This window comes from Salvelinus namaycush, chromosome 34 (assembly GCF_016432855.1).
Source record: "Salvelinus namaycush isolate Seneca chromosome 34, SaNama_1.0, whole genome shotgun sequence".
NCBI classification, from domain to species: domain Eukaryota; kingdom Metazoa; phylum Chordata; class Actinopteri; order Salmoniformes; family Salmonidae; genus Salvelinus; species Salvelinus namaycush.
In genome coordinates this window covers 1,356,773-1,384,254 of record NC_052340.1, presented here as the reverse complement: position 1 = coordinate 1,384,254, position 27,482 = coordinate 1,356,773, and the positions used below count along the sequence as shown (strand labels likewise).

General features: G+C 44.9%; 1 protein-coding gene across 2 annotated transcripts in view; it reads right to left on the bottom strand.

Annotated features, from left to right (window-relative positions):
• masp1 (mannan-binding lectin serine peptidase 1) overlaps nucleotides 1–27,269 on the bottom strand; it is a 59,353-nt gene extending 32,084 nt beyond the window's left edge. For both annotated transcript variants that reach the window (XM_038974253.1, XM_038974254.1), the window contains exons 1-5: nucleotides 27,135–27,269; nucleotides 26,528–26,756; nucleotides 18,379–18,556; nucleotides 17,884–18,015; nucleotides 1,759–1,955 (exon numbers count right to left, since the gene is read on the bottom strand). In XM_038974253.1, the coding sequence (XP_038830181.1) occupies nucleotides 1,759–1,955; nucleotides 17,884–18,015; nucleotides 18,379–18,556; nucleotides 26,528–26,756; nucleotides 27,135–27,160 (762 nt within the window). In that variant the 5' untranslated portion in view covers nucleotides 27,161–27,269. The remainder of the gene's footprint in view (nucleotides 1–1,758; nucleotides 1,956–17,883; nucleotides 18,016–18,378; nucleotides 18,557–26,527; nucleotides 26,757–27,134) is intronic.
• Between the last annotated feature and the right edge of the window lie 213 nt (nucleotides 27,270–27,482).

Below are 27,482 nucleotides of genomic sequence, written 5' to 3'. Positions count from 1 at the left end.
AGTAGGCCTATCGACATTGATGATCACTATTTCACAGTTACATGGATGACATTGCATCATACCCCGGGTTGTTCTGAACAGAATGTTCGCCACTATGGTGAAGTAAATTAACAGTGGAAGACTCCATTCTTGGCACACCAAAAGCACTACCAAAAGTGTATCTCTCTGAAGTGCCTTGTGAAAGTAAGATTGTATTTTATATTTAGCTCAGGAATGGGCAACTTTGATTGGGGGTGGGGACCACAAAAAATTATTATGTGCCTCAATGGCTTGCGGGTCTGCGTACCCACATCCATACCCACACATGCAGTCAGAGCCGGCCCTAGCCTTTTGGGGGCCCTAAGCAAAATCACCTTGCCAGCAAAACCTTCTAGGGCCCCCCTCTTGACCACAAAGATAAACAAAATACGTTTTAGAGCAGGGATGGGCAATTTGGATGGGGGTGGGTCCAACAAAACTCAGAACTTATTATGAGGGGCTGCAGTGGCTCACTGGTCTGTGTACCCACATCCATACCCAGTCAGAGCCCTAGCCTTTTGGGGGCCCTATGCAATAAAAAAAAAAGTTTTAATTAAGTTTTAGAGTTAATTTCCTACAGTTCTACACATTTTTCCATGAGGCGTAGAGAACATGTTGCAGTTTTAAAGCAAGCTTGCTGCAATTCTACACGTTTTGCCATAGGGTGGAGATAAATATTAGCAGTTTTTAATAAGATATCTGAGTGAGAGTGACAAACAAAATCAATGGGGGCCCACCGGTGGGTAATTTGACCATGATTAATACAAGTTTAGATAGCTGGCCAGTTGACTAACTTAGTAGTCTAAGAAATGTTTCCTGACATGGGCTAATTGAGTGACTATCTGATGCACAACCACATTCTTTTTTTTAAACTACTATTCTAACTCTCAACAGAAGGTTGAGAGCCCGACTTAGTTCCATTATTTCAATATTAATCGTTTTTTATTTTGGGAAATTGATCCACGGGCCTACACATTGGGGGCAGCCCACAGGCAACCAGTTGCCCATCCCTGACTTAGCTAATCATGTTGCCAATAAAGTTAGATTTCATATGACGCCCACCTGAGCCAGTTTGTGATTTATAATGGAACGTTTTTTGGATTGTGTAAAATAAAACAGTGGGGATGGAGGGTCGTGTTCCAAACAACACACTACAAGTGTGCTCGCTTCAGTTCCTTAACGGCACAGCAACAGAGCTAAAAAAAAAGCACCTAATAGTTGAAAGCGCTTTCCTTGAGTCATAAAAGTGTATTGAAATTACTGAGGAACTGTGCACACTTTGGAGAGGTGTGTGGCCACTTGGAGACATCCGTTTCCTTCTGTTCATTTACACGGCTTCTAACATACAGAAGAACAAAATACCTCACTCGCTCCCAGGAATGGCTAATTCTTGATATTCCTTTTGTTGCTACTGATCTAGGTAAAATGCCCTTTAGTTTTTACCCACCACATACATGGAACGAATTTCAGGACACAGATTAGATTTCCTAGTGCCTTCCGGTCACTTAAGGGCATTGGTGAGTGACCTGTTCACAGAGGAGTGTTTAAAACTTTTATTGTCTTGTTGGGGTGGGAAATTGGGAAACTGTCTGATTGTTATTACTATTATTATTTATTGATACATTTCATATTTAATATGTGTATTCTTGTATTACAGGGCTCATTTGGAAAAAAGACATGTCTCTCAATATGACTCCCTTTAAATAAAGGTTGAATACAAATCAAAATAAATTGAAAAACCTTGACATAGTCGTAGGGACAGGTGACATCAGGGTGGTCCTCGATGTCAAAGGTGTCGTCGAACTCCAGGCTGAGCAGGAATCCATCTTCCAGCTTGATGTGGTACAGGCAGTCAGAGCTTTTGGGGTAGGGGTTGGGGAAGTCGGAACTGGAAAGCACCCCCGACCGCTCCGTAAACACATTATCACTGCACTCCACTGGAACACACACACACACACACACACACACACACACACACACAATTAATCAATCAATACATTCTATGCACACACTAATAAAATAGGATTTATGATCATGTTTGATAAATACTCCACAAGTTTCATGAAAATCCACCATACACACAACACACCGTAATAACCCATTTATAGACACAGTGCATAGAACACACACGTCTTATTTCCAGTGACAGTTTTGAACGTGCACAGTGAACCAACTGGAGGAGTAAGAGAAGATTATAGCATCTGCAACACATACTGTAACTCTCTGAAGTAAACAGACATTTTTCACATATCTTCAGCTGCTTCAATGTAAATACTTGTCATCAATCAGTGACAGCTATCAGTGAGATAGAAAGAGGGGAGTGAATGGATACAAAACAGACCTTTCTAGCTAGCACACAATCCACTCACGCATCCATGCACAAATGCATGTGAGCGGGCGCGCACACACACACACAGAATTTGGCTGCGTCGAAGGTTGCTTAATAGAAGGGTGATGACATGTGGTCAGTGTCGGTCCACAATACAACCAGTTCACTTGGTCTTGTGGCACAGAACGAGGAATCTAGTACTAATAGTGTGGAAAAGGCTCTAATTTCTCTCACACTTTTTGTTAACTGTCCCTTTGAATGCAGGTGCCTCTAAGCCATAGAGATGTGAAGAAATCACTACGTATCAGTCCTCAAATAGCGCTTCCCATGTTTTACAGGCTTTTGGGCACTAGACATCTCAATACATCTCTATGCTCTGAGCACACCTTCAACCAATTTCCCTTGTTAAATACCTGAGTTCCTTTGCCTTTCAGTTCAATGACAAACAATCCAGGCAGTTGTAAAGAACCTCCCCAGCATTATCAATTTTATTTATGTTATCTGTGTGTCCAATACCCTGTGGATGATTTAAAGGGATTAAATAAATGGGAGTTGAAACTCTCTAAAACACAACCTAAATTCTCTCCCCCTATCCTTGTCCTGTAACTGGGACACCTGCACCTGAATCAGCTCCTACCTCACCCAGTGCATTCAAAATAGGCAAGCTGCCATAACAAGTGGTCCTTTGGCAGGATATGGAGTGGGATACAGGTGTTCCTATGGATGGGGACCTCAATGGCAAACCTCAACCTTACTCTCCCATAGCTAGGCCAGGCACATGTGAGCTGCAAGCAAGTGGAACCTTCACGGTCTCACAGTCAAGTGCATCATGCACACATCCAGCAAGAGCTATGCCTAAAGAGGAGCCGGTTTTGGGTGGAAAGAGCTGGATGGGGAAACAGCCCTCGACTCATTTGAGAGACAATGAGGTTTACCCCCACATAACCCGACCTCAGAAGAGATTATCCAAACGACCACAGCAGCTATCTGGCTCAACACTCTCCATCCAAGCGCTCTTCCTTAGAGCCGATGTAGGCCCCAACACATGAAGGCCTGCTATTTCACCAGTCTCTGGAAAACACCTCATGGAAGAGGCACAATGGGGGATCAGAGAAATGTTCTGTTAAATCTCTAAGATCCACTAAATCATCTCATTCAATGAGTATGGAGGGCCGCTCTTCATACCAGTCATCTCAGAGCTGTGGGAGTGGATGGGGTGGAGTCCCATCAGAGGCCGTGAGTAACTCAAGCTGCTGCTCTCAGGAAGTGTATGACGCTCCTTGAACTAGGAGGTCAAACGTCATATCATAGAGGACACTCAAGCTGATGAAGAGTGTAGGCATTTGGACACTCAAACATGACAAGACTTTGAAGCACGTGAAACCATAGCCAAACGTCTAGAAAGACAGCGACGTCTACTGCAAGCTGAAAGGGATCTGGAGGATGCTCGGATGATAGCAGCCTTCATAGAAAGGAAGCAACAGGAAAGCCGTGAACCTGATCCAGCGCAACAACCACAAAGGGTTGTGCCTGACCCCCACCATAGAGCTCATGGCCCTCTTCAACAGCGGGATGAGGGGCTTACAGGAGCAGGCAGAGCATCACAACCTGTCATGTCATTCTCCTCTGCCAGTGAGGAGATAGAGGGGGAGTCACAGGTTCAAGATCCAGGTCCGGATCAGGAGGATTTCAAGATGAGTCAGAGACGGAGGTTCAAGATCCAGACGGATCACAGTATCAGTCACGATCTCCTTCACCATCACCTTATCGGCCTCTTCCTACACCCGCCCTGAAACCACCTCCTCGTCCACAGACTAATGGGTTTCACACCCAAACCCCACTTTCCCCTGCGCCATACCCGGCTCCTTATGGTCAGCACCGACAAACCCAAAATGGGGGTTCTCTACCTTGACTGCCCAATCTGCTCACCACGAGTGATTTTAAGCGGTCAGCCATCCTACATCATGGTGAGGAGGCAATAGAGACATTTGGCTACCAGCTTTCTGAGATTGTGTCATTATGTGTACGAGAAGGATTTATGTTGTAAAATGTGCTGAAGCGAATGTTTTAATGTTTATTTTTTTAGCACATAAGTCAATGGAATTAAATGGATGATTTTTAATGGGAGAAAATAAATGGGAGCTAAAACTCTTAAAACGCAACCTCAAGTCTCTCTCTCTATCCTTGTCTGGGACACCTGCACCTCTATCAGCTCTTACCTCACCCAGTGCATTCAAAATAGGCAACCTGTCATAAACAAATAGCCTAGTGGAAGTAGCCTTGTCCAAGCCAAAACAGCCCATAGGGCAGGAATATATCTCCTGTTTCTGTAGTGTGAGGCAGCTTGATGTACAAGTACACCCCCGGCCTGGACAAAATGCTAGTTTAACGCAGGGCTTTACCCCGAATCCATGTCCTTAATGCTGAGTGCTAAGCATAGAGGCCTTAGTGTAGTGGCCTATAATGCCAGAATTAGGCCCAATCAATTGTGTGGCAATTGCCTGCTTTACATACAATTCCGAATCCTTAAAATCTAAAAAGGGAATGCGACCCTAACTTACTTAAAGTAGGAATTCGAGTTCCTAACCCTAATACAAGTCATTGAGGAGTTTACCACATCAGTCACGGGTTTCATTAATAAGTGCATCAACGACATTGTCCCCACAGTGACAGTACGTACATATCCCAACCAGAAGCCCTGGATTACAGGCAACATCCGCACTGACCTAATCAAATCAATGCGCCGAATACAACAGGTGTAGACCTTACATGCTTACTTACAAGCCCTTAACACATTTTTATTAACTGCATTGTTGGTTAAGTAAAAAATAAAAACAAATTGGTTAGTCGAGGTAATATGTACATGTAGGTAGAATTAAAGTGACTATGCATAGATAATAAACAGAGAGTAGCAGCGTAAACGAGGGGGTGGGTGGATGCCAATAGTCTGGGTAGCCATTTGATTAGCTATTCAGGAGTCTTATGGCTTGGGGGTAGAAGCTTTTAAGAAGCATTTTGGAACTAAACTTGGCGCTCCGGTACCGCTTGCCATGCGGTAGCAGAGACAACAGTCTATGATCATGGTGGTTAGAGTCTGACAATTTTTAGGGCCTTATTCTTACACCACCTGGTATAGAGGTCCTGGTTGGCAGGAAGCTTGGCCCCAGTGATGTACTGGGCCGTACGCACGGCCCTCTGTAGTGCCTTGCGTTCAGAGCCGAGCAGTTGCCATACCAGGCAGTGATGCAACCAGTCAGGATGCTCTCGATGGTGCAGCTGTATAACTTTTTGAGGATCTGAGGACCCATGACAAATCTTTTCAGTCTCCCGAGTGGGAATAGGCTTGGACCATGTTAGTTTGTTGGTGATGTGGACACCAAGGAACTTGAAGCTCTTAACCTGCTCCACTACAGCTCTGTTGATGAGAATGGGGGCATGCTCAGTCCTTCTTTTCCTGTAGTCCACAATCATCTCCATTGTCTTGATCATGCTGAGGGAGAGGTTGTTATCCTGGCACCACACAGCCAGGTCTCTGACCTCCTTCCTATATACCGTCTCATCGTTGTCGGTGATCAGGCGTACCATTGTTGTGCCATCTGCAAACTTGATGGTGTTGGAGTCTTGCATGGCCATGCAGCAAGTACAGGGAGTACAGGAGGGGACTGAGCACGCACCCTTGAAGGGCCTCCGTGTTGAGGATCAGCGTGGCAGATGTGTTGTTACCTACCCTTACCACCTGGGGGCGGCCTGTCAGGAAGTCCAGGATCCAGTTGCAGAGGGAGGTGTTTCGTCCCAGTACCTTAGCTTAGTGTTGAGTTTTGAGGGCACTATGGTGTTGAACACTGAGCTGTAGTAAATGAATATCATTCTCACATAGGCATTCTTTTTGTCCAGGTGGGAAAAGGGCAGTGTGGAGTGCAATAGAGATTGCATCATCTGTGGATCTGTTGGGGCAGTATGCAAATTGGAGTTGGTCTAGGTTTTTTGAGATAATGGTGTTGATGTGAGCCATGACCAGCCTTTCAAAGCACTTCATGGCTGCAGACGTGAGTGCTACGGGTCGGCAGTAATTTAGGCAGGTTACCTCAATGTTCTTGTGCACAGGGACTATGGTTGTCTGCTTGAAACATGTTGGTATTACAGACTCAGTCAGGGACAGGTTGAAAATGTCAGTGAAAACACTTGCCAGTTGGTCAGCGCATGCTCGGAGTACAAGTCCTGGTAATCCGTCTGGCCCTGCGGCCTTGTGAATGTTGACCTGTTTAAAAGCTCTTACTGTTACACCCTGATCTGTTACACCTGTCTTTGTGCTTGTCTCCACCCCCACCAGGTGTCTCCCATCTCCCCTCATTATCTCCTGTGTATTTATACCTATGTTCTCTGTCTGTTGCCAATTCGTTTTGTTCGTCAAGCCTACCAGTGTTTTTCTCCTTGCTCCTGTCTTTTTTATAGTTCCTGTTTTCTAGTTTTCCCGGTTTTGACCATTCTGCCTGCCCTGACCCTGAGCCTGCCTGCAGTCCTGTACCTTGCCCCACCACCCATGATTACTGACCTCTGCCTGCCCTTGACCTGTCATTTTGCGTGCCCCCTGTTCTAGTTATAAAATGTTGTTACTTCGACACTGTCTGCATCTGGGTCTTCCCTAAAACGTGATACTTACTCACATCGGCTATGGAGAGCGTGATCACAGTCGTTCGGAACAGCTGATGCTCTCATGCATTTTTCATTGTTGCTTGCCTTGAAGTGAGCATTGAAGACATTTAGCTTGTCTGGAATGCTCGTGTCACTGGACAGCTAGCGGCTTTGCTTCCCTTTGTTGTCTGTAATAGTTTGCAAGCCCTGCCACATCCGACGAGCGTCGGAGCAGGTCTAGTACGATTCAATCTTAGTTCGTCGGAGGGCATAGCGGGATTTCTTGTAAGCTTCCGGGTTAGAGTCCCGCTCCTTGAAAGTGGCAGCTCTACCCTTTAGCTCAGTGCGGATGTTGCCTATAATCTATAGCTTCTGGTTGGGGTATATACGTACAGTCACTGTGAGACGATGCCATCGATGCACCTAAAGGCTAGAGCTACCGCTTTCAAGGAACTGGAACTAATCCGGACGCTTATAAGAAATCCCACTATGCCCTATGACGAACCATCAGACAGGCAAAGCGTCAATAAAGGACCAAGATTGAATCTTACTACACCGGATCTGACACTCGTCAGTTGTGGCAGGGCTTGCAAACTATCACGGATTACAAAGGGAAACCCAGCAGTGAGTTGGCCAGTGACGCAAACCTATCTAAAACTAAATACCGTGTATGCTTGCTTTGAGGCTAGCAACACTGAAGTATGCATTAGAGCAACAGCTGTTCCGGACGATTGTGTGATCACTCTCCGTAGCCGATGTAAGACCATTAAACAGGTTAACATTCACAAGGCCGCAGGGCCAGCTGGCAAGTGTCTTCACTGACATTTTCAACCTCTACCTGACCCAGTCTGTGATACCTAAATGTTTCAAGCAGACCACCATAGTCCCTGTGCCCAAGAACACCAAGGTAACCTGTCTAAATGACTATCGCCCTGCAGCACTCAAATCTGTAGCCATGAAATGCTTTGAAAGGCTGGTCATGGCTCACAACATGCTAGTAAGACAAAGGAGCTGATCGTGGACTACAGGAAAAGGAGGGCCGAGCACGCCCACATCCATATCAAAAACTTCTACAGCTGCACCATTGAGACCATCTTGATTGGCTGCATCACCACTTGGTATTGTAAATGCTTGGCATCCGACAGCAAGGTGCTACAGAGGCTAGTGCGTACGGCCCATTACACCACTGGGGTCGTGGTCCCAGCCAGACCAGGCGGTGTCCAAGACTCCAGCCACCCAAGTCATACTGTTCTTTCTGGCACCGCACGGCAAGCGGTACAGATGCACCAAGTCTGGAACCAACAGGACCCTGAACAGCTTCTACCCCAAACCAAAAGACTCCTAAATAGTTAACCAATAGCTACCCGGAATATCTGCATTTGATGAGTCTTTTGACTCATCAAATGCGCTGCTGTTACTGTTTGTCTATCCTGTTGCTTAGTCACTTTATTCCTACCTACAGTATATGTACATATCTACCTCAATTATCTCGTACTCCTGCACATCGACTCAATACTGGTACCCCGTGTATATAGCCAAGTTATCCTTACTAGGTGGCAGGTAGCCAGTAGCCTAGCGGTTAAGAGCGTTGGGGCATTAATTGAAAGGTTGCTGGTTCGTATCCCCAAGCTGACTAGGTGAAAAAAATCTCTGCGACCTTGAGCAAGGCACTTAACCCTTTGTGCTTCCCACAACTGTTTTTAATAATACAACAAACACAATATACCCAAACGATATATTACAGTACCAGTCAAAAGTTTGGACACACCTACTCATTCCAGGGTTTTTCCTTTATTTTCTACATTGTAGAATAGTGAAGACAACACTTGGAAATAACACAAATGGAATCATGTAAACTCAGCAAAAAAGAAACGTCCTCTCACTGTCAACTGCGTTTATTTTCAGCAAACTTAACATATGATAAAATGGTGGCGGAAGAAATGGCAGCAGTTTTACGGGCGCACAACCAATTGTGCTATGTGTTTTTTTTCGTGTTATTTGTAACTTATTTTGTACATAATGTTTCTGCAACCGTATCTTACGGCAAAAAAGAGCTTCTGGATATCAGGACATCGATCACTCACCTCGGATTAGACAAAGATTTTTTTTTACAACAAAGACGACGCACAAGACATTCTCCAAACACCCCACAGGACCGACATCCCCGTTATTTGCAAGAGGAAGCGACGCAGGTACAGGGGACAAAGAGCCGGATGCCTGGTCAGGACCCGGCGAAGGCGATTGGGAAAGCTGCCGTTACCGTCAATACTACTCGCAAACGTGTCATCATTGGACAATAAATTAGACAAGGTACGATCGCGAATATCCTACAAACGGGACATCAAAAACTAATATCCTATGTTTCATGGAATCGTGGCTGAATGACGACATGGATATTCAGCTAGCGGGATATACGCTGCAACAGCAAGATAGAACAGCACACTCCGGTAAGACGGGGGTGGGTTGTGTCTGTGCATATTTGTAAAGAACAGCTGGTGCACGAAATCATCCTGAAGTAGAGTATATCGTGATAAATTGCAGGCCACACTACTTGCCTAGAGAGTTTTCAGCTATACTTTTCGTGGCTGTTTATTTACCACCACAGACAGATGCTGGCACTAAGACCGCACTCAGTCAGCTGTATAAGGAAATAAGCAAACAGGAAACCACTCACCCAGAGGCGGCGCTCCTAGTGGTCAGAGACTTTAATGCAGGGAAACTTAAATCAGTTCTACCAAATCTCTATCAACATGTTAAATGTGCAACCAGAGGGAAAACATTTCTAGATCACCTGTACTCCACACACAGGGACGCGTACAAAGCTCTCCCTCGCCCTCCATTTGGTAAATTCGACCACAACTCTATCCTCCTGATTACTGCTTACAAGCCAAAATTAAAGCAGGAAGCACCAGTGACTCGGTCTATAAAAAAGTGGTCAGATGAAGCAGATGCTAAATTACAGGACTGTTTTGCTATCACAGACTGGAACATGTTCCGGGATTCTTCCGATGGCATTGAGGAGTACACCACATCAGTCACTGGCTTTATCAATAAGTGCATCGAGGACGTCATCCCCACAGTGACTGTATGTACATACTCCAACCAGAAGCCATGGATTACAGGCAACATTCGCACTGAGCTAAAGGGTAGAGCTGCCTCTTTCAAGGTGCAGGACTCTAACCCGGAAGCTTACAAGAAATCCTGCTATGCCCTGCGACGAACCATCAAACAGGCAAAGTGTCAATACAGGGCTAAGATTGAATCATACTACACCGGCTCCGACGGGCGTCTTGTGTGGCAGGGCTTGCAAACTATTACAGACTACAAAGGGATGCACAGCTGCAAGCTGCCCAGTGACACAAGCATACCAGATGAGCTAAATCACTTCTATGCTCGCTTCGAGGCAAGTAACACTGAGGCATGCATGAGAGCATCAGCTGTTCCGGACGACTGTGTGATCACGCTCTCCGTAGCCAATGTGAGGAAGACCTTTAAACAGGTCAACATACACAAGGCTGCGGGGCCAGACGGATCCTCTCTCTCACGGCGCCGACCGAGATGGCCGCCTCGCTTCTCGTTCCTAGGAAAATATGCAGTATTTTGTTTTTTTATGTGTTATCCCTTACATTGGTACCCCAGGTAATCTTAGGTTTCATTACATACAGTCGGGAGGAACTACTGAATATAAGAGCAACGTCAACTCACCATCGTTACAACCAGGAATATGACTTTCCCGAAGCGGATCCAGTGTTTTGCCTTCCACCCAATACAATGGATCTGATCCCAGCCGGCGACCCTAAGCGACGCCGTAAAAGGGGCAAATGAGGCGGTCTCCTGGTCAGGCTTCGGAGACGGGCACATCGCGCTCCACTCCCTAGCATACTACTCGCCAATGTCCAGTCTCTTGACAATAAGGTTGATGAAATCCGAGCAAGGGTAACATTTCAGAGAGACATCAGAGATTGTAACGTTCTCTGCTTCACGGAAAGAGACGCTAACGGAGTCGGTGCAGCCAGCTGGTTTCTTCACGCATCGCGCCGACAGAAACAAACATCTTTCTGGTAAGAAGAGGGGCGGGGGTGTATGCCTTATGATTAACGAGACGTGGTGTGATCATAACAACATACAGGAACTCAAGTCATTCTGTTCACCTGATCTAGAATTCCTCACAATCAAATGTCGACCGCATTATCTACCAAGGGAATTCTCTTCGATTATAATCACAGCCGTATATATTCTCCCCCCAGCAGACACATCGATGGCCCTGAACGAACTTTATCTGACTCTTTGTAAACTGGAAACCACACACCCTGAGGCTGCATTCATCGTAGCTGGGGATTTTAACAAGGCTAATCTGAAAACAAAACTCCCTAAATTCTATCAGCATATCGATTGTGCTACCAGGGCTGGTAAAACCTTGGATCATTGTTATACTAACTTCCGCGACGCATATAAGGCCCTCCCCCGCCCTCCTTTCGGAAAAGCTGACCACGACTCCATTTTGTTGCTTCCAGCCTACAAACAGAAACTAAAACAACAAGCTCCCTCGCTCAGGTCTGTTCAACGCTGGTCCGACCAATCTGATTCCACGCTTCAAGACTGCTTCGATCACGTGGATTGGGATATGTTCCGCATTGCGTCCAACAACAATATTGACGAATACGCTGATTCGGTGAGCGAGTTCATTAGAAAGTGCATTGACGATGTCGTACCCACAGCAACGATTAAAACATTCCCAAACCAGAAACCGTGGATTGATGGCAGCATTCGCGTGAAACTGAAAGCGCGAACCACTGCTTTTAACCAGGGCAAGGTGACCGGAAACATGACCGAATACAAACAGTGTAGCTATTCTCTCCGCAAGGCAATCAAACAAGCTAAGTCCCAGTATAGAGACAAAGTAGAGTCGCAATTCAACAGCTCAGACACAAGAGGTATGTGGCAGGGTCTACAGTCAATCACGGATTACAAAAAGAAAACCAGCCCCGTCGCGGACCAGGATGTCTTGCTCCCAGACAGGCTAAATAACTTTTTTGCTCGCTTTGAGGACAATACAGTGCCACTGACACGGCCCGCTACCAAAACCTGCGGGCTCTCCTTCACTGCAGCCAAGGTGAGTAAAACATTTAAACGTGTTAACCCTCGCAAGGCTGCAGGCCCAGACGGCATTCCCAGCCGCGTCCTCAGAGCATGCGCAGACCAGCTGGCTGGTGTGTTTAAGGACATATTCAATCAATCCTTATCCCAGTCTGCTGTTCCCACATGCTTCAAGAGGGCCACCATTGTTCCTGTTCCCAAGAAAGCTAAGGTAACTGAGCTAAACGACTACCGCCCCGTAGCACTCACTTCCGTCATCATGAAGTGCTTTGAGAGACTAGTCAAGGACCATATCACCTCCACCCTACCTGACACCCTAGACCCACTCCAATTTGCTTACCGACCCAATAGGTCCACAGACGACGCAATCGCAACCAATAACCCATCTGGACAAGAGGAATACCTATGTGAGAATGCTGTTCATCGACTACAGCTAAGCATTTAACACCATAGTACCCTCCAAACTCGTCATCAAGCTCGAGACCCTGGGTCTCGACCCCGCCCTGTGCAACTGGGTCCTGGACTTCCTGACGGGCCGCCCCCAGGTGGTGAGGGTAGGTAACAACATCTCCACCCCGCTGATCCTCAACACCGGGGCCCCACAAGGGTGCGTTCTGAGCCCTCTCCTGTACTCCCTGTTCACCCACGACTGCGTGGCCATGCACGCCTCTAACTCAATCATCAAGTTTGCGGACGACACTACAGTGGTAGGCTTGATTACCAACAACGACGAGACGGCCTACAGGGAGGAGGTGAGGGCCCTCGGAGTGTGGTGTCAGGACAATAACCTCACACTCAGCGTCAACAAAACAAAGGAGATGATTGTGGACTTCAGGAAACAGCACAGGGAGCACCCCCCTATCCACATCGACGGGACAGTAGTGGAGAAGGTGGAAAGTTTTAAGTTCCTCGGTGTACACATCACGGACAAACTGAATTGGTCCACCCACACAGACAGCGTTGTGAAGAAGGCGCAGCAGCGCCTCTTCAACCTCAGGAGGCTGAAGAAATTCGGCTTGTCACCAAAAGCACTCACAAACTTCTACAGATGCACAATCGAGAGCATCCTGTCGGGCTGTATCACCGCCTGGTACGGCAACTGCTCCGCCCACAACCGTAAGGCTCTCCAGAGGGTAGTGAGGTCTGCACAACGCATCACCGGGGGCAAACTACCTGCCCTCCAGGACACCTACACCACCCGATGTCACAGGAAGGCCATAAAGATCATCAAGGACAACAACCACCCGAGCCACTGCCTGTTCACCCCGCTATCATCCAGAAGGCGAGGTCAGTACAGGTGCATCAAAGCAGGGACCGAGAGACTGAAAAACAGCTTCTATCTCAAGGCCATCAGACTGTTAAACAGCCACCACTAACATTTAGTGGCCGCTGCCAACATACTGACTCAACTCCAGCCACTTTAATAATGGGAATTGATGGAAATTATGTAAAAATGTACCACTAGCCACTTTAAACAATGCCACTTAATATAATGTTTACATACCCTACATTACTCATCTCATATGTATATGTATATACTGTACTCTATATCATCTACTGCATCTTGCCATCTTTATGTAATACATGTATCACTAGCCACTTTAAACTATGCCACTTTATGTTTACATACCCTACATTACTCATCTCATATGTATATACTGTACTCTATACCATCTACTGCATCTTGCCTATGCCGTTCTGTACCATCACTCATTCATATATCTTTATGTACATATTCTTTATCCCTTTACACTTGTGTGTATAAGGTAGTAGTTGTGGAATTGTTAGGTTAGATTACTTGTTGGTTATTACTGCATTGTCGGAACTAGAAGCACAAGCATTTCGCTACACTCGCATTAACATCTGCTAACCATGTGTATGTGACAAATAAAATTTGATTTGATTTTTGATTTGGATTACCAGGACGTGTGCTCCGGGCATGTGCTGACCAACTGGCAGGTGTTTTCACTGACATTTTCAACATGTACTCCCTGACGAAGGCCATGCAGCCGAAACGCGTCGGTTTTTAAAACTTTGTTTCTATTGAACATGCCATACTAATAAAGGCATTTTAATTAATTATATGAAGAGTGCCTTGGTCCTCCTTTCTTTTTGATGACCAATTTACCCCTTTTACCAAAGAGCACCTTCTATCTACCAAAATGTACTATTGTGTACCTTAGTAGCGCTTCCCTTCCTCCTCTTTCTACTATGTCCCTGATTGAGTCTATAATAACAACATGTTTCAAGCAGACCACCATTGTCCCTGTGCCCAAGAACACAAAGGCAACCTGCCTAAATGACTACAGACCCATAGCACTCACATCCGTAGCCATGAAGTGCTTTGAAAGGTTGATAATGGCTCACATCAACACCATTATCCAAGAAACCCTAGACCCACTCCAATTTGCATACCGCCCCAACAGATCCACAGATGATGCAATCTCTATTGCACTCCACACTGCCCTTTCCCACCTGGACAAAAGGAACACTTATGTGAGAATGCTATTCATTGACTACAGCTCAGCGTTCAACACCATAGTACCCTCAAAGTTCATCACTAAGCTAAGGATCCTGGGACTAAACACCTCCCTCTGCAACTGGATCCTGGACTTCCTGACGGGCCTCCCCCAGGAGGTGAGGGTAGGTAGCAACACATCTGCCACACTGATCCTCAACACTGCAGCTCCACATGGGTGCGTGCTCAGTCCCCTCCTGTACTCCCTGTTCACCCACGACTGCATGGCCAGGCACGACTCCAACACCATCATTAAGTTTGCAGACGACACAACAGTGGTAGGCCTGATCACCGACAACGACGAGACAGCCTATAGGAAGGAGGTCAGAGACCTGGCCGTTTGGTGCCAGAATAACAACCTATCCCTCAACGTACCCAAGACTAAGGAGATGATTGTGGACTACAGGAAAAGGAGGACCGAGCACGCCCCCATTCTCATCGACGGGGCTGTAGTGGAGCAGGTTAAGATCTTCAGGTTCCTCTGTGTCCACATCAACAACAAACTAGAATGGTCCAAACACACCAAGACAGTTGTGAAGAGAGCACGACAAAGCCTATTTCCCCTCAGGAAAATAAAAAGATTTGGTGTGGGTCCTGAGATCCTCAAAAGGTTCTACAGCTGCAACATCGAGAGCATCCTGACTGGTTGCATCACTGCCTGGTACGGCAATTGCTCGGTCTCTGACCGCAAGGCACTACAGAGGGTAGTGTGTATGGCCCAGTACATCACTGGGGCTAAGCTGCCTGCCATCCAGGACCTCTACACCAGGCGGTGTCAGAGGAAGGCCCTAAAAATTGTCAAAGACCCCAGCCACCCCAGTCATAGACTGTTCTCGCTACTACTACTGGCGGTACCGGAGTGACAAGTCGAGGACAAAAAGGCTTCTCAACAGTTCTAACCCCCAAGCCATAAGACTCCTGAACAGGTAATCAAATGGCTACCCGAACTATTTGCATTGTGCGCCCCCCAAACCCCCCCAAACCCTCTTTTTACGCTGCTGCTACTCTCTGTTTATCATATATGCATAGTCACTAACGATACATTCATGTACATACTACCTCAATTGGGCCGACCAACCAGTGCTCCCGCACATTGGCTAACCCGGGCTATCTGCATTGTGTCCCGCCACCCACCACCCGCCAACCCCTCTTTTACGCTACTGCTACTCTCTGTTCATCATATATGCATAGTCACTTTAACCATATCTACATGTACATACTACCTTAATCTGCCTGACTAACCGGTGTTTGTATGTAGCCTCGCTACTTTTATAGCCTCGTTACTGTATATAGCCTGTCTTTGTACTGTTGTTTTATTTCTTTACTTACCTATTGTTCACCTTTTTTGCACTATTGGTTAGAGCCTGTAAGTAAGCATTTCACTCTAAGGTCTACCTACACTTGTTGTATTCGGCGCACGTGACAAATAAACTTTGATTTGATTTGTAAATATTTGTATGAACATAACAAGATTCAACAACTCAGACATAAACTGAACAAGTTCCACAGACATGTGACTAACATAAATTGAATAATATTTCCCTGAACAAAGGGTGGGTCAAAATCAAAAGTAACAGTCAGTATCTGGTGTGGCCACCAGCTGCATTAAGTACTGCAGTGCATCTCCTCCTCATGGATTGCACCAGATGTGCCAGTTCTTGCTGTGAGATGTTACCCCACTCTTCCTCCAAGGCACCTGCAAGTTCCCGGACATTTCTGGGGGAATGGCCCTAGCCCTCACCCTCCGATCCAACAGGTCCCAGACGTGCTCCATGGGATTGAAATCCAGGCTCTTCGCTGGCCATGGCAGAACACTGACATTCCTGTTATGCAGGAAATCAGGCACAGAACGAGCAGTATGGCTGATGGCATGGTAATGCTGGAGGGTCATGTCAGGATGAGCCTGCAGGAAGGGTACCACATGAGGGAGGAGGATGTCTTCCCTGTAATGCACAGCGTTGAGATTGCCTGAAATGACAACAAGCTCAGTCCGATGGTGCTGTGACACACCACCCCAGACCATGACAGGCCCTCCACCTCCAAATCGATCCCGCTCCAGAGTACAGGCCTCGGTGTAACGCTCATTCCTTCGACGATAAACGCAAATCCGACCATCACTCCTGGTAAGACAAAACCGTGACCCGTCCAGCGACGGTGGGTTTGTGCCCATAGGCGACGTTGTTGCCGCTGATGTCTGGTGAGGACCTGCCTTACAACATGCTTACAAGCCCTCAGTCCAGCCTCTCTCAGCCTATTGCGGACAGTCTGAGCACTGATGGAGGGATTGTGCGTTCCTGGTGTAACTCGGGCAGTTGTTGTTGCCATCCTGTACCTGTGTGATGTTCGGATGTACCGATCCTGTGCAGGTGTTGTTACACATGATCTACCACTGCGAGGACGATCAGCTGTCCGTCCTATAGCGCTGTCTTAGGCGTCTCACAGTACGGACATTGCAATGTATTGCCCTGGCCACATCTGCAGTCCTCATGCCTCCTTGCAGCATGCCTAAGGCATGTTCACGCAGATGAGCAGGGACCCTGGGCATCTTTCTTTTGGTGTTTTTCAGAGTCAGTAGAAAGGTCTCTTTAGTGTCCTAAGTTTTCATATGTGACCTTAATTGCCTACCATCTGTAAGCTGTTAGTGTCTTAACGACCGTTCCACAGGTGCATGTTCATTAAATGTTTATGGTTCATTGAACAAGCATGGGAAACAGTGTTTAAACCCTTTACAATGAAGATCTGTGAAGTTATTTGGATTTTTACGAATTATCTTTGAAAGACAGGGTCCTGAAAAAGGGCTGTTTCTTTCTTTGCAGAGTTTATGAATGTACAATAAATGTTACACAAAGATTAGATTCCACGTGGTTTTTGCTGTTAACACATTGGGGGGAAAGATCCGATAGTCCAATGCACTGGAATCGTACTGCCTTCGTAAATACATTCATATTTCGCAGAGCATTAGCTGCTAAACACTTTGTTTCCCCCTCCCGAAATGTATTGTCGACACACAATACAAACTTCAACATCAAAAACAGTTGGCATGTAGGGAAGGAGGTTGGAATGCACTCAAAAAAGGGCTTGGAATGGGGAATCTTCAACATATAATGCATCATAATTTACAGTTATTCACAAATACAGCTAGGTCGTGTGTGTGTAACACAGCGCTCTATCGTCTCCTAGTGAGCGCGTGTCATAAAAAAATGTACTCTTTAGAGTCCACAACTGTACTTTGCAAAGACGAAAAGCCTAGAACCTGTGGCTATGAGTTTGGGGAGAAGGTAAACAATACCTCGACAAGTCCTGTTGTCAGAGTGCAGCAGGTAGCCATAGCGACAGGAGCAGTAGTAGCCACCGATGTAGTTGTGGCAGAAATGGTCACAGGCCAGGTCTTCATCGTTCCTGTCCCTACACTCATCCACGTCTAGAGAGAGAGAGAAAGAGAGACTTTTTGCTCAACACTGCACTAACATACCTGATTCAACTAATCACCTAACCCTTGATTAGCTGAATAGCTGTGTTAAAATAGAATACAAATGAACTTTTATTAACTATTATATCCTATTGGTGCTGGGATAGAACAAAAGCCTAAACAACCTTTGGGTCTAGCCTGGCCCAGTATTGAAGAACACTGATTAACAATGTTAGATGTTTCCGTCACCCTAAAAGTAGCCTATGGGCCATAACAGACATCATCCATGGTCCGGTTTCCTTTAAACAGCCACTACAAACTTCAGCTAACTTTAGCGACTATTAGCTAACAACGAATAGAAGTGATAGTACACACCGACAGCGCTGTAGTGTGACTCGAAGCCCAAGAAGCGTTCCTCATTGGAGAAGTCGGACCGGAAGGAGACACTGAAGGAGCTCCTAGGGGAGCTGATGACCTGCTCTCCTGGGACCTGCTCTGTGTCACTGTCCTCGCGCCCACAGAACACTGCCAGCTCCTCTCCATTAGCCTCCACCTGCAGAGGAAGAGTAGAATGGACGTGTGAGCACAAAGTCACATACAGCTGCACGACTGCAGACACACACACAAGAATAAGTAGGCCTACAGTACATGGCATTGACATGAATTGCCACCTTTATCAGCTATTGACTTGATTTTCTCATGTAAAGTTTTTCATAAATCGCATTTCAGATGAATATTGGAATGTTTTAATTAATATTTTTGTTGAAGTTTTCTAATGATTACCGATAAGTGGCCTTTTTGTCCACTAATTAATCCATTCCAAATATCTCCCCCCTGTTTCTCACCATCTCTCTCTCTCTGTGTGTGTGTGTGTGTGTGTGTGTGTGTGTGTGTGTGTGTGCGCGTGTGTGTGTGTGTGTGTGTGTGTGTGTGTGTGGTGAAACAGATGTACGCACAAACACTTTTTAGAACACCAGTCTTATCTGGGTTTCTGATAGCATGTTTACACTGAGTGTGTCAGTGAACGGTCGGTTAACCCCAGCTACAGCAGAGCAGCATGTGGGAGATTGAGACAATTTTGTGCAAGCATAGCCACACTGGCCACAGCAACAATACCACCCAACACTAGAACATTTCTACAACTACAAGCAAAGCAACAATCACAGTTATACCACAGATATTATAAAACACTTCCATTGTGTGCTTATTCACTCCGATGTAAATGTGCAAGCATACATTCACACAGGCGCACACACTCACAGATCAGCATCAGACATATACAGTACATCTTCATTCAAGGAGAGGACAATACAATGTTATCTGTGTCGGTCACCGGTCGCAGGACTGAGAACTGTGGGTAGATGAGTAGTGTTGTGTGTGTGAGCGTCTGAGTGTGTGTGTGTGTGTGTGTGTGTATGCACAAGGATCACTATGCATGCTGCACCCCAGGGGGTGGGGGTCTGGACAAGGTGGTGGAATTCAGGCAGACGCCTCACAATGGAACCAAAAGAGCCTCATTGATGAGCTGTGATTTTGGCCGTGGGAATTGGGAGGCAACTTATGCCGTTATTAGAGTTTGGACGCGCTCTGGGGTAAAGTTTCCACTAGATACAGATCCAATTCTAACCTTAGCCATTAGTGGGGAAAATGCCAAACTGACCCAAGATCAGCATCGAGTGGCAATGCATAAAAAAGGTTACATTTTTGGGGGGGGCATTGGAACACGTGATTTCAGAGATAAATAATGTGTGGCGTGGCAGCGACGGTAATGATCAAGCCGCACAACAAACATAGAAACAAGCGCACACACACAATCACCCCCCACCCTGACACAAAACCACCCCCTTGTAAAACACAGACAAGAATGCATTGCATTGTGGGAAAGCAGTCATCTGGTCCCTCTGTTGTCCTTTTGCGTCTGGCTGCTGGTGTGGCGCTGGGTGCATTGCGGTGGTGCCCTGTAGAGTTATTTGAATATGAGCTTGGTGGGAAGTGAATGCTTCAGAGTCGCAGTGGAATGAATGCTAATAACACCATGGGCAGGACACCAGCATGCTGACCTGCCTGTCTGTCATACATACACCCTCTCAGTCTTTCTCACACACACACAGCCCCTCAACATTAGTGTAACTTGATTACCCCCAGCGGGAGATTGGTTCTGCAGAAGAATTATCCATACAATTTGCCACTCTCTCTCAGCTATTTTTTGGTTCTAATAGGGGATGTAATGACACTCTGGTTGTGTTCCAATTCTCTACCCTTCACTTCCTCATGCATTGAAACGCATTTGATTGGTGCTTCTTGAAAATGTCCTTTCCTCCAAGAAAACGTTAGACCATGTGTATGCACATCTTCTAGTGGTTGAAGTACTGTATTGCAAACAGGTAAGTATTTTGTGCAAATGGGGGATATGACACACTTCATAAAAACACAAGATGTAGCCATTTGTCGTTACTGAGAGGAACAAAAATCAAGTAATTTATTTCCAATACATTTTATTTTTTATAACCATTGCGGAATAAATTCCTCACCTTTTCTGGCAGTGATGGGTTCTTATTTCTGAGGTAACCATACAACAAATTACCATACGCATCTCTCATTTCATTGGGGTTATATAAATACAGTGCCTTCAGAAAGTATTGATACCCCTTGACTTATTCCACATTGTGATGTGTTACAGCCTGAACTCAAAATGGATTAAATATAAAAACAAATCTCACCTATTTACACACAATACCCCATAATGACAAAGTGAAATCATGTTTTTAGAAATGTTTGCAAATGTATTGAAAATGAAATACAGAAATCTAATTTAAGTATTCACACGTTCGAATCACCTTTGGCAACGATTACAGCAGTGAGTCTTTCTGGGTAAGTCTCTAAGAGCTTTGCACACCTGGATTGTACAATATTTGCCCATCATTCTTTACAGCATTATTCAATCTCTGTCAAATTGATTGTTGGTCATTGCTAGACAACCATTTTAAAGTATTGCCACAGGATTTTCAAGCAGATTTAAGTAAAAACTGTAACTTGGCCACTCGGGAACATTCTTCTTGGTAAGCAACTCCACTGTAGATTTGGCATTGTGATTTAGGTTATTGTCCTGCTGAAGGTGAATTAATCTCCTAGTGTCTGGTGGAAAACAGACTTAAATAGGTTTTCCTATTTAAGTGCTCCATTCCATAAATTTTTTTAATACTGAAAAACTCCACAGTCCTTAACGATTGCAATCATACCCATAACATGATTCAGCCACCACTATGCTTGAAAATATGGAAAGTGGTACTCAGTAATGTGTTGTATTGGATTTGCACCAAACATAACTTTCTATTTCAGGACAAAACGTTAATTGCTGTGCCACATTTTTTGCAGTATTACTTGAGTGCCTTGTTGGAATATTTTTTGTTCTGTACTGGCTTCCTTTTCACTCTGTCAATTAGGTTAGTATGGTGGTGTAACAACACTCAACAAAAATATAAGCGCAACATGTTTAATGAACTGAAATAAAATTTCCCAGAAATGTTCCATACTCACAAAAAGCTTATTTCTCTAAAATGTTGTGAAAAAAAGTTTACATCCCTGTTAATGTGCATTTCTCTTTTTCCAAGATAATCCATCCACCTGGCAGGTGTGGCATATCAAGAAGCTGGTTAAACAGACTGATCATTACACAGGTGCACCTTTTACTGGGGACAATAAAAGGCCACTAAAATGTGCAATTGTCACACAACACAATGTCATAGATGTTTCAAGACGAGGGAGCATGCAATTGGTATTCTGACTACACGAATGTCCACCAGAGCTGTTTCCAGATAATTAAATGATAATTTCTCTACCATAAGCCGCATCCAACGTCGTTTTAGAGAAATTGACAGTTTGTCCAACCGACCTCGCAACCCCAGACCACGTGTAAACACACCTCTACATCCAGATTCTTGAAATTGATGAAATTGTGGGTTTTCACAACCAAAGAATTTATGCAAACTGTCAGAAACCATCTCAGGGAAGCTCATCTGCGTGCTCGTCGTCCTCACCAGGGTCTTGACCTGACTGTAGTTTGGCATCCTAACTGACTTCAGTGGGAAAATGCTCATCTTCGATGATGACTGGCACGTTGGAGAAGTGTGCTCTTCACTGATGTATCCCGGTTTCAACTGTACCCGGCAGATGGCAGACAGTGTGTATAGCGTCGTATCGGCGAGCGGTTTGCTGATGTCAACATTGTGAACAGAGTGCCCCATAGTGGCGGTGTGGTTATGGTATGGGCAGGCATAAGCTAAGGACAACGAACACAATTGATCTATGGCAATTTGAACGCACAGAGATACCGTGACGAGATGCTGAGGCCCATTGTGTCATTCATCTGCCGCCATCACCTCATATTTCAGTATGATAATGCACAGGCTCGTGTCGCAAGGATCTGTACACAATTCCTGGAAGCTGAAAATGTCCCAGTTCTTCCATGACCTGCATACTCACCAGACATGTCACCCATTGAGCACGTTTGGGATGCTCTGGATCGATGTGTACGAAAGGGTGTTCCATTTCCCGCCAATATCTAGCAACTTCACACAGCCATTGATGAGGAGTGGGACAACATTCCACAGGTCACAATCAACATCTTGATCAACTCTATGCGAAGGAGACGTGTACCGCTGCATGAGGTAAATGGTGGTCACACCAGATACTGACAAATGTTCTGATCCATGCCCCTACCTATTTTTTAAGGTATCTAACCAACAGTGGAATATCTGTATTCCCAGTCATGTGAAATCTATAGATTAGGGCCTAATTTATTTATTTCAATTGACTGATTTCCTTATATGAACTGTAACTTAGTAAAATCTTTGAAATTGTTAATTTGCATTTATATTTTTGTTCAATGTTGATCCATCCTCAGTTTTCTATCACAGCCATTAAACTCTAAACTGTTTTAAAGTCACCATTGGCCTCATGGTGAAATCCCTAAGCAGTTTCCTTCCTCTCCGGCAACAGAGTTAGAAAGGACGTCTGTAGATTTGTAGTGACTTGGTGTATTGATACACCAATCCAATATGTAATTAATAACTTCACCATGCTCAAAGAGATATTCAATGTCTGCTTTTTGTATTTTTCACCCATCTACTAATAGGTGCCCTTCTTTGCAAGGGATTGTAAAAACTCCACGGTCTTTGTGGTTGAATCTGTGTTTGAAATTCACTACTTGACCGAGGGACCTTACATATGATTCTATTTGTAGGGTACAGAGATGAGGTAGTCATTCATAAATCATGTTAAACACTATTATTGCACACAGTGTGAGTCTATGCAACTTATCATGTGACATGTTAAGCCCATTTTTACTCCTGAACCCATTTAGTATTGCCATAACGAAGAGGTTTAACACTCATTTTAAACAATTCCACTTTGACATTATGGGTTATTGTCTGTAGGCCAGTGACAAAAAAATTCTACATTTAAATTCAGGCTGTAACAGAACAAAATGTGAAAAAGTCAAGGGGTGTGAATGATCCCATAGGCAGTGCATCAAGAAAGAGAATGATTTTACTTAGATGTATATATGTTACTACTCTATGTAGCCTACTGTAATTTCAATTTGTTTTTAGTAGCCTAGACAATGTTTCAGAACTCGTGGTCAGTCCAGCATATTGCGGTTGGGGGAAAACTCTATGTAAAACATGGTTTCAGTCAAACGTTGTGCTGACAGAATGTGCCATTGGTTTCTCTTTCAGGAACTGTCACCGTTCATAAATTACTGAATACTTTTTTAAACATTCTGCCAACACAGTAGATAGATTGGTAGCTTACAGTATGTAAAATATTTGACAGTACATGTAGGCTACAGTATTGCTGTGCAATAGGAGCGCAACATAATAAACCCATTTAATCTCAGGGCCTATACCAAGACAGGACATAGAAACACAAAAATCTATAGATAAACAAAATATTAAAACAACAATTCATTGTTTGCATATACATGTGGGCTGTAGCCTACTTTTAAATTGTTTCCAATATACAATCAATCTTGAAGAATGTGTGGACAGGGTAGGTAACAACACATCTGCCATGCTGATCCTCAACACGGGGGCCCCCCTCAGGGGTGCGTGCTCAGTCCTCTCCTGTACTCCCTGTTCACCAATGACTGCATGGCCAGGCACGACTCCAACACCATCATTAACGATGAGACTGTCACGTTCCTGACCGGTTTTCTGTTATTTTGTATGTGTTTGACGGTCAGGGCGTGAGTTTGGGTGGGTAGTCTATGTTGTGTGTTTCTATGTTTGTTAAGGGTGACCTGATATGGCTCTCAATTAGAGGCAGGTGGTTTTCATTTCCTCTGATTGAGAGCCATATTAAGGTAGGTGTTTTCACACTGTTTGTTTGTGGGTGGTTGTCTCCTGTGTCTGTGTACGTTGCGCCACACGGGACTGTTTTCGGTTTGTTTGTTCGTTTGTTCGGTTTATGTAGTCTGTTCCTGTTTCATGCGTTCTTGGTTATATGTAAGTTCTTATGTTCAGGTGCGTCTACGTCGTTTGTTGTTTTGTAGTTTGTTAAAGTGTTTTCGTGTTTTTTCGTCTTGTTCAATAAATCAGTATGTCATATTCCAACGCTGCATTTTGGTTCAATCCCTGCTCCTCCTCTTCGGATGAAGAGGAGGAGGAAAGCCGTTACAGAGACAGCCTATAGGGAGGAGGTCAGAGAACTGGCCGTGTGGAGCCAGGATAACAACCTCTCCCTTAACATGATCAAGACAAAGGAGATTGTGGACTACAGGAAAAAGGAGGACCGAGCACGCCCCCATTCTCATCGACAGGGCTGTAGTGGAGCACGTTGAGATTCAAGTTCCTTGGTGTCCACATCAACAAACCATCATGGTTCAAACATACCAAGACAGTCGTGAAGAGGGCACGACAAAGCCTATTCAGTCTCAGGAAAATGAAGAGATTTGCCATGGGTCCTCAGATCCTCAAAAAGTTATACAGCTGCACCATCGAGAGCATCCTGACTGGTTACATAACTGCCTGGTATGGTAACTGCTTAGCGTCCGACAGCAAGGCACTACAGAGGGTAGTGCATATGGCCCAGTACATCACTGGGGCCAAGCTTCCTGCCATCCAGGACCTTAATACCAGGCGGTGTCAGAAGAAGGTCCTAAAAAATTGTCAAAAGCTCCAGCCACACTAGTCATAGTCATGGCTTCTTAAAAGCTTATACCCCTAAGCCATAAGACTCCTGAACAACTAATCAAATGGCTACTCAGACTATTTGCATTGTACCCCCAAACCCCTTCTTTTACACTGCTGCTACTCTGTTTATTATCTATGCATAGTCATTTTACTTCTACCCACATGTACATATTACCTCAATTACCTCGACTAACCTGTGCCCCCGCACATTAACTCTGTACCGGTACCAACTGGCATATAGCCTCGCTACTGTTATTTTACTGCTGCTCTTTAATTATTTTGTTCTTTTTTTACTTAACACTTACTTTTCTTAAACTGAATTGTTGGTTAAGGGCTGTAAGTAAGCATTTAACTGTAAGGTCTACACCCAATGAATTCGGCATATGTGACATAAAATTTGATTCGACAGGCACCTGCTATGTTTAGTTTGAAAAGGTCACTGCAAAATATCGAAACATTCTGCCCACACCTACAGAAATGTGATCAAATATGCCATTGCTCTTTCTTTTACAAACTGCCGTGGCCTAATTCCAATATTGCCAAATTACACAGGAAATAAAAGGTGCTATAGTGACTACAAAAGGCAAATGGAGTGCATTTTCCAGGTGGAGTTAATGCGCACAGTTTTACGACAGATCATAAAGTATACAAGAGCACACTTCGGGGAGTGTTCATGAGCAGATTTTGGGAAAAGGGTAGAATCGGACCATGGCCGAAGATACTGTGTCAGACACAGCAGAGAGACAAATGGGACAGGAGCATTTCCTCCGAATGCTTTGCTGCAGTAAGAGCACTCCACACTACAGTTCCATGCTGCTTATGCTGTTGCCATGCTAAACCCTGTTCAGAATTCCAACCATTCTGCCATAACTCTGGTTCCTAGAAAACAAGAGATGGGTCAGGCACCAAATCCTGGCAAACCAACCCGAACTGGCACCAAAGCCTGGCAAACCAACCCGAACTGGCACCAGCTCCGACCAGGCTCCTGTGCCAGTGCCACATTATCCTTCTCTTCACTGGCATAGCTTATTACACTGGCCCATGCTGGCACACTGACATCTTTGGCTGGCTAAACCCATACACCTTCTCACAGACAAACTAATGCCAAATAGTTCAGCAATATGCCAGCGTCTATTGTGCCAGGCAGGAAAATCTTCTATTACAAAAAAAAGCTCTTCAAAGAATAAAAATGTTTGTCATGAGAGTTGAAAATTAATAAAAATTCATAATTGAATTGACTGAACTAAATCCAGGTGGAACATATGACATGTGTCCCTTTGAGGCATTTACTCCGTTTACTCACACACACACACGCGCAGTCACTATTCACTTACCTTGACATAGTCGTACTCACAGAGGTAGGAGGGTTCTAGGTCGAAGTGCAGAAAGTAAAGTCTGATTTGGAACCCGTCGGGAACGCTTATGTTCCAGCGCACCTCGGACTCTTTAGGGTAGGGTTCTGGAAAGTTCGGAGAGTTGATCGTGCCATACATGTCACTCAGAGAAATTACCTGAGCTCCAGCGGGGACCATGGACAGTAGGTCTAACAGGAACGGTATTACTCTGGAGAGAGAGATATTATGATAAATCTATCTTTATCGACATGTTATAATAAAAACGAATTGTCACAAAGTAAAGTAAATCGCAACTCAACTGACTATGACATAGATGGAAAAACTTTCGTTTTTGGGTATATTTTTCTTAAGGTTATTTCTGATCGTTTCCCCCAACAAAATGTGTATCCTAGTTTAAGACTAAAGTAGGCTAAATCACAAAGCTTGTTCGATACAGCAATTTTTTTTATTCACCCCCCATGCAGCGACAGAATAAACAGTTATTCATTTAAAACAAACTATAACAATCCCATAAACATTTTAGGTTATTGCTACTGTGGGTTACTTTAGAGAACAATTTGAAAAGTATATACTAGCCTACACCTACCCCATCATTGCCGAAGTTGCAGCCATGTCCCGCTTACTGCGCGAAACAGCTGAGCTTCTTTGAACACGACATCCCTGCACAAACACGAACACACTTTCCCAACCAGTGTGCACGTCACTTCTACCAACCGCATGCGCAACATTCAGAATGGAAACAGCTGGAAATTGGGACAACACCGCAGTTGTGTAACCAATATTCCACCTCTAGCAGAGGCGGCAGTAGTCAAATGCTTTAAATAAGCCTATAAATCTTCCTTCAAATACGATTGCATTTACAAGATTCCAGGGAGGAAGGAAATGCGTTGTTTTTGTTTTGCTTTATCTTTGATGTCTAGTATTTGCACTGGTT